General features: G+C 41.1%; 1 protein-coding gene across 1 annotated transcript in view; it reads left to right on the top strand.

Annotated features, from left to right (window-relative positions):
- LARS2 (leucyl-tRNA synthetase 2, mitochondrial) overlaps positions 1-14,718 on the top strand; it is a 167,212-nt gene that overhangs the window by 23,095 nt on the left and 129,399 nt on the right. The window contains exons 4-5 of the mRNA XM_047771844.1: positions 9,881-9,972; positions 12,761-12,821. Coding sequence (XP_047627800.1) covers positions 9,881-9,972; positions 12,761-12,821 — 153 coding nt within the window. The remainder of the gene's footprint in view (positions 1-9,880; positions 9,973-12,760; positions 12,822-14,718) is intronic.

Genomic DNA, 14,718 nt, shown 5'->3' on the forward strand with positions numbered 1-14,718 from the left:
AACCTACTGGGCAGTGGCCTTGCCTAGGGCAGGCAGAGTCAGGGCCCTTTCTGCCCAGTGCACAGAAGGCTGCCTTCTGCTCCAGGGCTGCTCCTGGTCCAGTCAGCTGTGGCAACAGCTGGGCTACTTTCAAAGCACCTGATATGAGCCATTAATTATACAGGGAAGAAGAACTGCTGGGACTCTTTTATGGAAAAAAAGGCCAAGTAGCTGGATGGCCGTTTGAGCCTCATGGTCTGTTCTGTTTGGTTAAGAACTTGCAATACCTGGCACCAACCTGCTACAGAGGCTCTTGTTGTAAGATACCTCTCCCCGCCCCCCTCGCCCCCCCCCCCGCCAGAGATGTATGTAGATAAAGACATATGTGAGGTCAGGGTGTTTCCGTGCCTGTTGTTAGAGAGTCACCATAATGAATGTGGCCAAAGGAAACATGGCCTGATATCCTGACAAGGGAACTGGTGATAGGCGATGTTGTGAGGTGCTAAAGATCAAGCAGATGACAGCAGCTGTCCCTGCAGCCAGTCCTGACATTTACTGAGTGCCTTTACTGTGCTGGCTGCACCACACAGCACAACATGTAATTCTCAACAGTTCATGAGGCTGCCTTCCATCGCGGTTGATAGTTGAGGCTCAGCGTGAGTGATGTGCCTCAGGTCTCACGGCCCACTTCCAGTAAAGGCAGGTTAGGGTTTTGGAGCCTCCCCTTCAAACCACTCAGCCTCCTGTGGAGTGAGCCTTTGTTGGTGTTTCCCACTCATTAACCAAAGGGCTTAGAGGGGCTCTGATTTTTTAGAGAGCGGTCTTTGTTCCTGAGGTGGAATTATTCCATCAGAACTAAAACCCAATTAAAAAATCATAGGAGTTTCCATCGTGGCTCAGGGAAAATGAATCTGACTAGGAACCATGAGGTTACAGGTTCAATCCCTGGCCTCACTCAGTGGGTTAAGTATCCTGCATTGCTGTGAGCTGTGATGTAGGCCCCTAGCCCAGAAGCCGCCATATGCCACAGGTGTGGCCCTAAAAAGCCAAAAAAAAAAAAAATCATGGAGTTCCCGTCGTGGCTCAGTGGTTAACGAATCCGACTAGGAACCATGAGGTTGCGGGTTCGGTCCCTGCCCTCGCTCAGTGGGTTAACGATCCGGTGTTGTCGTGAGCTGTGGTGTAGGTTGCTGACGCGGCTCAGATCCCACGTTGCTGTGGCTCTGGTGTAGGCTGGTGGCTACAGCTCCGATCGGACCCCTAGCCTGGGAACCTCCATATGCCGAGGGAGCGGCCCAAGAAATAGCAACAACAACAACAAAAAAGACAAAAGACAAAAAAAAATCATAATGTGCAGAATGGAAGGATAACTTTGAGGCAAGTAGCTTCTACCACTGGAAAGGCCATGCCCATTCTCTGACTGCTGCCTACTAAGAGGGGCTCTGGAGAAAACAGATCTGGAGGCTGGGGTTAGAGCCTGAGTCCAGTATTGGACACTTTGAATTGTAGGTGCTTATGGATGGGTGGTAATAGTTTGCATTTCAGAGAGTCCTTGGGTGAGACAGAAAGATAAAGGGGAGAGGATAAAAAACACACATAGAGGTAAGATGATCCCAATTTTTAAAAAGTGGCTGCAAATTTACTGAATTTAAGACTGGTGTATATGGCTATATGGTAGAATTATGGATGTTTGATTTTCTTCTGAATATTTTTCACTATATACCAACTAATATATAGTGAACATGTATTCAATAATCAAGGGAAAAGTTGTTTCCAAAAGGAAACAAAACCTGTTTCTTTAGTGGTAAATGTCCCATTGTGATATATGTGAGTGATGAGGTGGTACCAGCAAGTGCATCTGAGGATTCATCATGATCCAAGTAGATGTGTGTGAACAGAAGCTTAGGTTCAGACAAACCCAACCCATGGCAGCTGACAGACAGACAAAGGAGCTTGCTAGGACATAAGAAGGCCAGCTGGAAAGGGGTGTTTTCTAGAAATACTGAAACCTTCTCAGGCCATCCTCACCCACAGGAAGGCTTCAGAAATCTGGCTTTGGGAGAAGCTGTGTTTCTGGCATGGTGGTTGAGGTCAATATCAGAGAAGGGTAGGGGGGCTGAGTTTTCAACACAGGTATCTTCCTTTTTTGTTTTTTGTTTTTTTGTTTTGTTTTGTTTTTTGTTTTTTGCTTTTTAGGGCCACACCAAGGCACATAGAAATTCCTGGGCTAGGAGTCAAATCAGAGCAACAGCTACTGGCCTGCACCACAGCCACAGCAACACTGGATCTCTGATCCACCGATCGAGGCCAGGGATCGAACCTGAATCCTCATGGATGCTAGTCAGATTTGTTTCTGCTGCACCACAACAGGAATTCCCAAGTGTCCTTCCTGACAGTGAATAGAGAGCCTGGCCTTCTGAGGTTGTTTCTTGATGCCACAGCGTGTGTTTTAAACTAGTGTCCCCATTCCCAGCATATAAGTTAGGTTGAGAGAACTTATTATTGAAGCTGCCAGCTGAGCTCTGACTAGTCATCCATTTGCAGAAATGAATGCCTTACTGGCCTATCCTGGCTTGAAGTCAGTGCTTCTGGTGTGACCCAGCTAGGCTGCATACTCTTTCTGAGCCATGGTTGCTTAGATGGTCAAATAAAGGGCTGAGGGGAGATGGGATTAAGATGGCGGAATAGAAGGACTGGAGCTCAACTTTGCTCCTAAAGACAACAAAATTTACAACCAAAAGCTGAGCAATCTTCAACCAAATGGACCAAAAACTTTCAAAAATATATCCTACTCCAGAAGACAAAGAGAAGGCCACATCAAGAGGTAGGAGGGAGCGATTATGTGATATAAGAAACCCCATACCTCCTGGATGGGAAGCCACACAGACTGGAAAGTAACTGTTTCACAGAGACTCACCTATAGGAGTGAGAGTTCTGAGCCCTACAACAAACTCCCACATGTGGGGATCTGGCACTGGGAGAAAGTACCCCTGGAGCATCTGGCATTGAAGGCCAGTGGAGCTTGTGTGCAGGAGCTCCACAGGACTGGGGGAAACAGAGAACCCATTCTTAAAAGGTACACACAGACTTTGAAGTACACTGGGTCCCAGGGCAAAGCAAAGTCTCCATAGGAATTTGGGTCAAACCTGACTGCAGTTCTTGGTGGATCTTCTGGGAAAATGGGTGAATGTGGCTTGTTGTGGGAGAAGGACATTGGAAGCAATATTCAGCAGTCTGCCTTTCTCTGGAGGTGGCCATTTGGGGAAAATATGGCCCCACCCATCAGTGCTGAGAAGCTCCAGGGCAAACAACAGTCCAGGTGGGATCACAGCCCTGCCCATCAGTAAACGGGCTGCCTAAAGACCACCCAGGCACACAACCACCTCTAATCTCATCCAGAGACAAAGCCCCACCCACCAGAGGGATAGGAATCAGCTCCACCTACCAGTGGGCAGGCACCAGTCCCTCCCATCAGGAAGCCTAGAGCAAGTCCCTGTACCAACTTCAGCCACAAGGGGGCAGACACCAGAAATAAGAGAGGCTACAACTCTATTATCTGTAAAGGGTCACCATACCAAAAACCTATAAAAATGAAAAGACAGAGAACTATAACTCAGATGAGGGAGAAAGAAAAAACCCCAGAAAATCAGCTAAGTGGTGAGGAGATTCTCAGCCTCCAGGAAAAAGACTAGACCGTTGATGCTGAAGATGATACAAGACATTGGAAATAAACTGGAGGCAAAGATGGATAACTTACAGGTAACACTGAGCAAAGAAATACAAGATATAAAACTTAAACAAGAAGAGATGCAAAATACAATAACCGAAATAAAAAATTCATTCGAAGCAGCCAACAGCAGAATCCAGGAGGCAGAAGAACAAATAAGTGAGGTGGAGGACAGATTAGTGGAATTTAGGGATGCAGAACAGAAAAGAGAATAAAGAGAAAACATTGGGACAATGTTAAATGCACCAACATCCATATTATAGGGGTGCCAGAAGGAGAAGAGAGAGAAGGGGACAGAAAAAATACTCCAAGAGATAATATGTGAAAATTTCCCTAACATGGGAAAGGAACCACTCACTCAAATCCAGGATGTACAACGAGCACCACATAAAATAAACCCAAGGAGGAATACCCGGAGACACATATTAATCAAACTGACCAAAATTAAAGACAAAGAAAAAATATTGAAAGCAGCTAGGGAAAAGAAACACATAACACACAAGGGCACCCCAATAAGGTTATTGGCCAATTTTTCAGCAGAAACTCTGCAGGCCAGAAGGGAGTGGCATGATATACTTAACATGATGAAAGGAAAAAGCCTCCAACCAAGATTCCTTTACCCAACAAGGCTCTCATTCAGATTCGAAGGAGAAATCAAAAGCTTCACAGATAAGCAAAAGCTAAGAGAATTCAGCAACATTAAACCAGCTTTACAACAAATACTAAAGGAACTTCTCTAGACAGAAAAGAAAAGGCCACAACCAGAAACAAAAATACCACAAATGACAAGGCTCACCAGTAAAGGTATATGCACAGTAAAGATATGAAATCATCCATGCACAATTATGCCACCAAAATCAGAAATCTTTAGAAGAGGAGGATATAAATGCAGGGCACTGGAGATGCATTTGCAGTTAAGAGACCAACAACTTAAATCAATCTCGTGTGTATATATATATATATATATATATATATACCCTTATATCAAAACTTCAGAATAACTGCACACTAAAAATCTACAATTGATACACACACAAATAAGAAAAATCAACTCAAATACAACACTAAAGATAGTCATCAAACCACAAGAAGAAAGAGAAGAAGGAAAGAAAAAAGAGCAACAAAAACAAATCCAAAGCAATTAATAAAATGGCAATAAGAACATACATATCAATAATTACCTTAAGTGTTAATGGACTAAACGCCCCAACCGAAAGACATAGACTGGCTGAATGGATATAAAAACAAGACCCATATATATGCTGTCTTCAAGAGACCCACTTTACTTCTAGGGACACATACAAATCAAAAGTGAGAGGATGGAATAAAATATTCCATGCAAATGGGAATCAAAAGAAAGCTGGAGTAGCAATACTCATATCAGACAAAATAGACTTTAAAATGAAGAATATTTTAAGGGACAAGGAAGGGCACTACATAATGATCAAAGGATCAATCCAAGAAGAAGATGTAACAACTTTAAATATCTATGCACCCAACATAGCTTCACCACAATGTATAAGGCAACTGCTAACGACCTTAAAAGGACAAATCAACAATAACACAATCATAGTGGGGGACTTTAACACCCCACTTACAGCACTGGACAGATCATCCAGACAGAAAATCGATAAGGAAACACAGGTCCCAAATGAAGCATTGGACCAGATGTACTTAATAGATATTTATAGGCCATTCCATCCAAAAGCAGCAGAATAACATTCTTCTCAAGTGCACATGGAACATTCCCTAAGATTGATCACATCCTGGACTACAAATCAAGCCTCGGTATCTCCAAGAAAAGTGAAATCATATCAAGCATCTTTTCCGACCACAATGCTGTATGACTGGAAATCAACAACAAGAAAAAAACTGCAAAAAACACAAACAAGTGGAGACTCAACAACATGCTACTAAACAACCAATGGATCACTGAAGACATCAAAGAGGAAATTAAAAAAATACCTAGAACCAAATGACAACAAAGATACAACACTCCAAAACCTATGGGATGCAGCAAAAACTGTTCTAAGAGGAAAGTTTATAGCAATGCAAGCCCATCTCAGGAAACAAGAGAAAGCACAAATAAACAAGCTAACTTTACATCTCAAGCAGCTCGAGAGAGAGAAGAATAGACAAGATCTAAAGTTAGTAGAAGGAAAGAAATCATAAAGATCAGAGCAGAAATCAATGAAATAGAAATGAAGAAAACCATAGAAAAGATCAATGAAACGAAAAGCTGGTTCTTTGAAAAGATCAACAAAACTGATAAACCCTTAGCCAGACTTATCAAGAAAAAAAGAGAGGACTCAATTCAATAAAATTGAAATGAAAAAGGAGAAGTAACAACGGACATCACAAAAATACAAAGGATCATAAGAGACTACTATATTGCAACCATACGCCAATAAAATGGAAAACCTAGAAGAAATGGACAAATTCCGAGAAAAGTACAATCTTCCAAGACTAAACCAAGATGAAATAGAAAAGATGAACAGACCAATCACAAGTACTGAAGTTGAAACTGTATTAAAAAACTTCCAACAAACAAAAATCCAGGACCAGATGGCTTCACGGGCAAATTCTATCAACATTTAGAGAAGAGCTAACACCCATCCTTCTGAAACTATTCCAGAAAATCGCAGAGGAAGAGATACTCCCAAACTCATTCTGTGAGGCCACCATCACCCTGATACCAAAGCCAGACAAAGATACCACAAAAAAAGAAAATTACAGGCCGATTTCACTAATGAACATAGATGCAAAAATCCTCAACAAAATACTAGCAAACTGCATTCAACAATTCATTAAAAGGATTGTACATCATGATCAAGTGGGATGCCAGGATTCTTCAATATCCGCAAATCAATCAGTGTCTGCAATCAATCAATATCTGCAAACAATCAATCACCACATAACAAACTGAAGAATAAAAACCATATGATCCTCTCAATAGATGCAGAAAAAGCCTTTGACAAAATCCAACACCCATTTCTGATAACAACCCTTCAGAAAGTGGGCATAGAGGGAACCTACCTCAACATAATAAAGGCCATATATGACAAACCCACAGCTAACATCATCCTCAATGGTGAAAAGCTGAAAGAATTCCTGCTAAGATCAGGAACAAGACAAGGATGTCTGCTCTCATCACTACTATTCAACACAGTTTTGGAAGTCCTAGCCATGGCAATCAGAGAAGTAAAAGAAATAAAAGAAATCCAAACTGGAAAGGAAGAAGTAAAACTATCACTATTTGCAGATGACATGATACTATACTTAGAGAATCCTAAAGACTCTACCAGAAAACTATTAGAGCTCATCCATGAATTTGGCAAAGTCACAGGATACAAAATGAATACACAGAAATCACGGGCATTTCTATATACTAACAATGAAAGATCAGAAAGAGAAATTAGGGAAGCAATCCTGTTTACCATCACATCCAAAAGAATAAAATACTTACAAATAAACCTACCTAAAGAGACTAAAGACCTGTACTCTGAAAACTGTAAGACACTGATGAAAGAAATCAAAGATGACACAAATAGATGGAAAGACATACCATGCTCTTGGATTGGAAGAGTCAATATTATTGAAATGACTGTACTACCCAAGGCAATCTACAGATTCAATACAATCCCTATCAAATTACCAAGGACATTTTCACAGAACTCAAAGAAAATATTTTAAAGTTTCTTTGGAAGCGCAAAACACCCAAAATAGCCAAAGATACCCTGAAAAAGAAAAATGGAGCTAGAGGAATCAGGCTCCCTGACTTAAGACTATACTACAAAGCAACAGTCATCAAAACTGTATGATACTGGCACAAAGACAGAAATGTAGATCAGTGGAACAGGATAGGAAGCCCAGAATTAAACCCATGCACCTACAGCCAACTAATCTATGAAAACAGAGGCAAGAATATACAATGGAGAAAAGACAGTCTGCTCAATAAGTGGTGCTGGAAAAACTGGACAGCCACAAGTAAAAGAATGAAATCAGAACACTCCCTAACACCATACACAAAAAGAAACTCAAAATGGATTAAAGACCTGGATATAAACCAGATACTATAAAACTTAGAGGAAAACATAAGCCAAACAATCTCCAACATAAACGACAGCAACATCTTCTCAGATCCGTCTCTTAATGACAGTGAAAACAAAAGTAAACAAATCAGACTTCATTAAACTTCAAAGTTTCTGCACAGCAAAGGAAACCCTAAACAAAATGAAAAGACAGCCCACAGAATGGGAGAAAATCTTTGCAAATGAATCGACTGACAAGGGCTTAATCTTCAAAATTTATAAACACCTTCTGCAGCTGCATACCAAAAAAAAACAAACACCCCCATCAAAAAATGAGCAGAAGGATTTCCCGTCGTGGTGCAGTGGTTAACGAATCTGACTAGGAACCATGAGGTTGTGCGTTCGATCCCTGGCCGTGCTCAGTGGGTTAAGGATCCAGCATTGCCATGAGCTGTGGTGTAGGTTGAAGACATGGCTTGGATCCCACGTTGCTGTGGCTCTGGTGTAGACTGGTGGCTGCAGCTCCGATTAGACCCCTAACCTGGGAACCTCCATATGCCGCGGGAGCGGCCCAAGAAATGGCAAAAAGAAAAAAAAAAAAAGAGCATAAGCGCTATACAGACAATTCTCCAAAGAAGACATACAGATGGCCAAAAAACACATGAAAAGATGCTCAACATCACTCATTATTAGAGAAATGCAAATCAAAACCACCTTACACCAGCCAGAACGGCCATCATCAAAACGTCTACCAACAAGTGCTGGAGAGGGTGTGGAGTAAAAGGAACCCCATTACACTGTTGGTGGGACTGTAAATTGGTGCAACCACTGTGGAAAACAGTATGGAGATTCCTCAGAAAACTAAAAAGAGAACTACCATTTGATCCAGCAATCCCACTCCTGGGCATCTATCCAGAGAAAACCATGACTCGCAAAGACACATGTACTCCGATGTTCATTGCAGTGCTATTTTTAGTAGCCAAGACATGGAAACAACCTAAATGTCCATCGACAGAGGAGTGGATCAAGAAGATATGGTACATATACACAATGGAATGTTACTCAGCCATTAAAAGGAACAAAATACCGGCATTTTTAGCAACATGGATGGACCTAGAAATGATCATGCTAAGTCAAATCAGTCAGACAATGGACACCAACATCAAATGCTTTCACTGACATGTGGAATCTAAGAACAGGACACAATGAACTTCTTTGCAGAACAGATACTGACTCATAGACTTTGAAAAACTTACGGTTTCCAAAGGAGACAGTTTGGGAGGTAGGGGGATGTGCTGGGGATGTGGGATGGAAATCCTATAAAATTGGATTGTGATGATCATTGTACAACAACAAATGTAATAAATTCATTGAATAATAAATAAATAAATAAAGGGCTAAGGGCAGAGGATCTATCTCAGACTTCTTGAGCTCTAAGATCCTAGGCTGCCCTGTTCTTTGGGTAATGGAAATGTCTCATAGGAAGTGATTCAAATTGGCTTATTGTATCCTTGAAAGGTGACTAGCGTGACTGAAGAGGTCAATTTAATTTTAGAGTTCCCAGTATGGCATAGTGGGTTAAGGATCAAGCATTGCCACAGCTGTGGCATAGGTTGCTGCTGCAGCTCAGATTCAGTCCTGTAGGCCTGGGAACTTCCATGTGCCACAGGCGCAGCTAAAAAAAAATTTTTTTTTTGATGTAATATAATGAATTTAAGTTTAAATTTCTATAACCACAGGTGGCTAGTGGCTACCCTATAGGACACCACAGCTTCTTAACTGCAAAATACTAACATGGGGTGAGCACTCTGAATGCCTGTGTACATTTTTATATAGGCCTATTTCTGAAATTGAAAGAAACTTTTTTAAAATTTCAGAACAAAAAACAGTTCGGGTTCATTGCAGACAATACAGACAAGAAGAAAGTACAAAGTAGTCACGAAAACACCTACTCAGAGATAACTGCTCTTGGCACCTTCTAAATTCTCTCCTGTGCTTACGTTGTAGGTAGCCAGCTGGCTTTCGCAAGCATAGTTTGAAATCATCCAGGAAGGGATAGAATGCGTGCTCATTGCCCAGAAGAGAAGACTGATAAACACTTTAGCAATCTGCCATGGCTGATGTTTTTTTTTCTGGGTGCCAGGTCATCAATCCCATGGGATGGGATGCCTTTGGTTTGCCTGCCGAAAATGCTGCGATTGAGAGGAATCTACATCCGGAAAGTTGGACGCAAAGGTATGTGTTCACAAACATTTGCATACAGAACCCTTAAACAATTTCTTAACCTGTATATAACCGGATATAGAAAGCAAAGCGCACAAAGCATTGCAGTCTGCCCAGCAACAAACAGGATTGTCTGTATTGGTGTTTGCCTTTTTTATGCAGACTTTAATAACTATAGTTATTCCCTCTTTTACAGATAAATAAACTGAGGCACAGAGAGGTTGAGTAATTTATTCAAGGTGATTAGCCAACAAGAAGGAAAGGCAGGATCTGTACCTATATGGCCCGATTCAGGGGCTGTCTCCTTCATGGCTATGCTCTAGTGAAGGAGCAGACAAATTCTTTCTGTAAAGGGCCAGATGGTTAATGTTCTCAGCTCTGTGAGCCATATGGTCTGTCACAACTACTCAATTCTGCCACTGTATCATGACTGCAGCCATGAACAATATATAAACAAATGGGTGTGGCTATTCCAATAAAACTTTATTTACAAAATCAGCCAGGACCAAATTTGGTCCATGGAATTTGCCAAACCCTGGCCTAGCTTACGTCAACTTTATGCCATATCTGACCCGTTTTATTTGAATTATCACTTCCTCCTTTTTCCATCAATCCCTTTCATCTGCAGTTAACCTTTATTGGAAAAGTGGAAACTAGGGATTAGGAAGAAAAAAGAGATGCAGAAGATGCCAGTAGATATTTCTTTTTACAATGTATCCTTGGGCAAGATAAAGCAAAGGGAGGTGAAATACACTGAGGAGGGAGTAGAACTGCCTGCCCTTTATACCTCTGAGGGGTGGGTGAGGAAGGGCTTTGTGAAAGGGCTGAGTGTGAGCCCAGAACGTTTGGCTGCATTCTGGTATAAGGTCCGCAAGGCTTTATCAGGAGGGAGAGGGCAGGGCACTGCTGGTCCGAAGATACATGGAAGCCTGAGGCACAGGTGGGACTTGCGGGGGGGGGGGGGGGGGTCGTCTGTTCCCCTCGGAGAAGGCCACACCCAGAATAGACTGGCCATATGTTTCCTCGGTGAATATCTAAGTTCCTCTTGTTTTGGGATGATGAAGTTGAAAAATTAACAAAATTTGCCAAAAAATTACAATTTAGAATTTGGATATGGCTCAAACTATGGTCAAGAAGATGAGACCTGTAGAAATTTAATAAATGTCATCCTTTCCTCCTCCTTTTTCCTTCCAATTGCAAATACTCATAAGGAAGAATTACTTTACAAATAACAAAGCATCAAAATGAACACACAAATGACTCTCCAAACCCTCTTCGTTGTTTCTTAGATAAGAATAACTAAGATTACAGATTACTGTCTTAGTTAGCTGCTGTAACAAAAATATAGTCTGGGTGGCTTATAACCAGCAGAGTTTTATCTCTCACAGTTGTTGAGGCTGGAAAGCCCAAGATCAGGGCACCTGCAGATTTGGTGTCTGACGAGGACCCGCTTCTTCGTTCACAGACAGCCGTCTCCCCTCGGTGTCTTGACTTGGTGGAAGGAGCAAGTAAAGGCACTAAGCCGATTACCCCCCCATAGGTGCCATCTCAAACTACCAGCATGGGGGAGATTAGGTTTTAACAGGGGGATTTGAAGAGGACGGATATAGTCTATAGCAAGCATTTTTCTGAATAATGCTTAACAGAAGGCCTGGAATTAGAATAAGCTGTTGTTAGCTAAGCAGAGATCACCTGTCGAATTTCATGGTTTTTTCATATTTTCAGTCTGCTTGACCTGAAAGAGAACATAGTAGAAATGAATTAATCCTTTTTATCTAAATAGAAAAAAAGATGACCTAAATATTGTCATATTAAGTAAGTCCAAGAAAGATACATATCTTATGATATCACTGATGTGCGGAATCTAAAATGACACAAATGAACTTATTTACAAAACAGAAACAGACTCACAGGCATAGAAAACAAATTTATGGTTACCATAGGGGATGGTGGCAGGGGAGCGGGCTGGGCCTAGGGTGGAGAAGAGATAAATTAACATAGATATGCTACTATATATAAAATAATAATAAAATTATATATAAATTATTATATATAAATAATAATGAAATAATAAATAAATAAACAACAAGGACACACTGTATAGCCCAGGGAACTACATTCAATATCTTATAATAACCTATAGTGGGAAAGAACCTGAAAAAAAATATATGTGTGTAACTGAATCACTTTGCTATACACCTGAAACTAACACAATGTTGTAAATTAGCTATATTTCAATTTTTTTAATGGTTAAAAAGTTAAAAATTTTTAAAAACTAAAAAAAAAAATTTTCTCATTTCATATTATGTAAAAGCCAATTAATTCACTTCTCTTTCTCTTTTCCAATTGATGGAGAGTTTTAGGTTTTGATGGACAAAGCACTGTATGATTTCCTTTGGATTTCTGCAATTTGTACGTTAAGATTTTTCTTTTCAGTTGCTTTTCAGTTTGTGAATGCTTGGCTTAAATTTGTACAGAATACAGACATGCGGATGGACTAGAGTGCACAAATCAAACGGATTGCCTTTCTCAATGGCCAGGGAAAGCTCCAGTCCTCGGGACCAAAGACTGTTGTAGTTTCTAGTGGATTCTGTAAGGGACCCAAGAATAGGTGGCTCCTACTATGCAGATATTTTCATTGATTCTTAGTGATTAAATTTTCTTGCCAGGGCAAAACAACACTCAAATCCCTTTGGAATAATCTAGACTTTTCCAGTCTCCCATTCACCTTCTGAAAGTATAGTTTGTTTATGGCTTTTCCTGTGTCTAAAATCCAAACTCTCTTTCCTTTGTTTTACAGTAATATCAGACACATGAGGAAGCAGCTTGATCGACTAGGTCTGTGTTTTAGCTGGGATAGGGTGAGTCACCTTTTCCCTGAAGGTCTTTGTTTTAACCAGGGTCCTGACTGATTGGCATGGAGGTTGGGTGGGAGGGGGGTGGCCTTACAACATCTGACTCCTCTTTGGGTTGGGAGGAGGACAAGGAGGGCGGCCCAAGCAGAAGGGAGGGATTAGCACTCCACAAATAAAAAAAGTATCCCCAGTGGATAATTTGCCTGCACACAAGTAATTTTCTGAGGGATTAAGCTAAGAGAGTTAACTTCTTATTTAACTTCACAGTTGGCCGTGATTTATGTGTAGCAAAAGCTTTGTATAAGGATTTCTCCTGTTTTCAGCAATAGTTTATTTATTTATTTATTTATTTATTTATTTATTTTGTCTTCTCCAGGGCCGCACCTGCAGCATATGGAGGTTCCCAGGCGAGGGGTCTAATCGGAGCTGTAGCCACTGGCCTACACCACAGCCACAGCAACGCCAGATCCAAGCCACATCTGCGGCCTACACCACAGCTCACAGCAACGCCAGATCCTTAATCCACTGAGAAAGGCCAGGGTTCGAACACACAACCTCATGGTTCCTAGTCAGATTCGTTAACCCCTGAGTCACAATGGGAACTCCATTAGTTTAATTAGACTGTTGGTATCTATGTAAAAGTGTTTAAATATCAATCCATGTGGTCCCTTTGGGTGGTTAGCTGTAGGTTGATGGATCATTTAGCTATCTTTTATTCCAAAATCAGAATCGAGGCTCATAAGAAACAGCCTTTTGGCATAAAATGCTCTCAAACTGTGTATTAAACCCCTGGAGAATTCCAGAGCTGGGAGGCGTTCAGTGAAGACCACTTGGGTTAGGAACACACTAAATATGGCTGAGCCCTTCCGAGCTCTGGCCAAAGACCACCCTTAGACACTGATGAGTAGTATTAGGTAAGGTGAAGCCCTGCTTGTTCTTTCCACCAAGGGCCCTTCCAATGTCCTGACCCCTCTTAGCATCCTATTTACTCCTCAAAATGCTTTTCATTGCTGGGCTGGTCAAGTTCAATTTCACATCCTTTTACTCATAAGGAAGCACCTGGAACAAATCCAAATGAGATCTCCTTCTCCCCCCTCCCCCACACAATTTCTTAAATGATTGAGATTTTAAGAATACAGTGAAAAAGGGCAGAAGTCAGACACAGTTCAACGGTTCCTGCTTTTTCTTCTCTTCCTTCCTTCCTTCCTTCCCCCAACTCCCCTCCCTCTCTCTCTCTCTTCCTTCCTTTCTTTCTCTTCTTTAGATAAGGTCAGGGGCTGAATCAAGTTCTTATTGCAGTATTGGTGCCATTTTTACCACTACCTTGCAAGGTCACCAAGGTGTGGTTTGATGGAGGTGTGAAAAAGTCCTGGTACCTGGGTCAGGTTGTCCTGAGGTGCTTGTGGGGAGTGGCTGATAGAGAATGAAATGCATTCTAGCGAGGAGAGAATTGAGTAATGCCCCAGCTCTCCAGAGATGCAATGGTAGAGTCCTTGAGGACAGAGATGGGCTTGTTAACCCTCCAGGATTAGAACTAGCCTAGTCCTGCATAGGAACCATAAATAGTTCAAAAAATGAATGGTTTATTTTCTTGATTACCACAGGAGATTAGAAAATACAGAAAAGCATGAAGTACATATGTCATTGTGGTTAATTTAATGTCCTTGGTACAGTTCCTTGTAGTCTTTTACTCTGACATTATAAAGATGTATGTAATTTACTTTTGCAAAGTTTAATTCATAATGCACATTTTTCATCTTGCTTTTTTTAACCTGCTGTTAATGACTATTTCATTTTATTAAATACTCTTTGAAAAAGTTGCTTTTTGTAGGTGTATATGTTTTCATCTTATGAAGGCATCATCATTTATGTAACTTATTCCTTACTATGATACATTTAGGTA

The sequence above is a fragment of the Phacochoerus africanus genome, chromosome 1 (assembly GCF_016906955.1).
Source record: "Phacochoerus africanus isolate WHEZ1 chromosome 1, ROS_Pafr_v1, whole genome shotgun sequence".
Classification (NCBI taxonomy): Eukaryota; Metazoa; Chordata; class Mammalia; order Artiodactyla; family Suidae; genus Phacochoerus; species Phacochoerus africanus.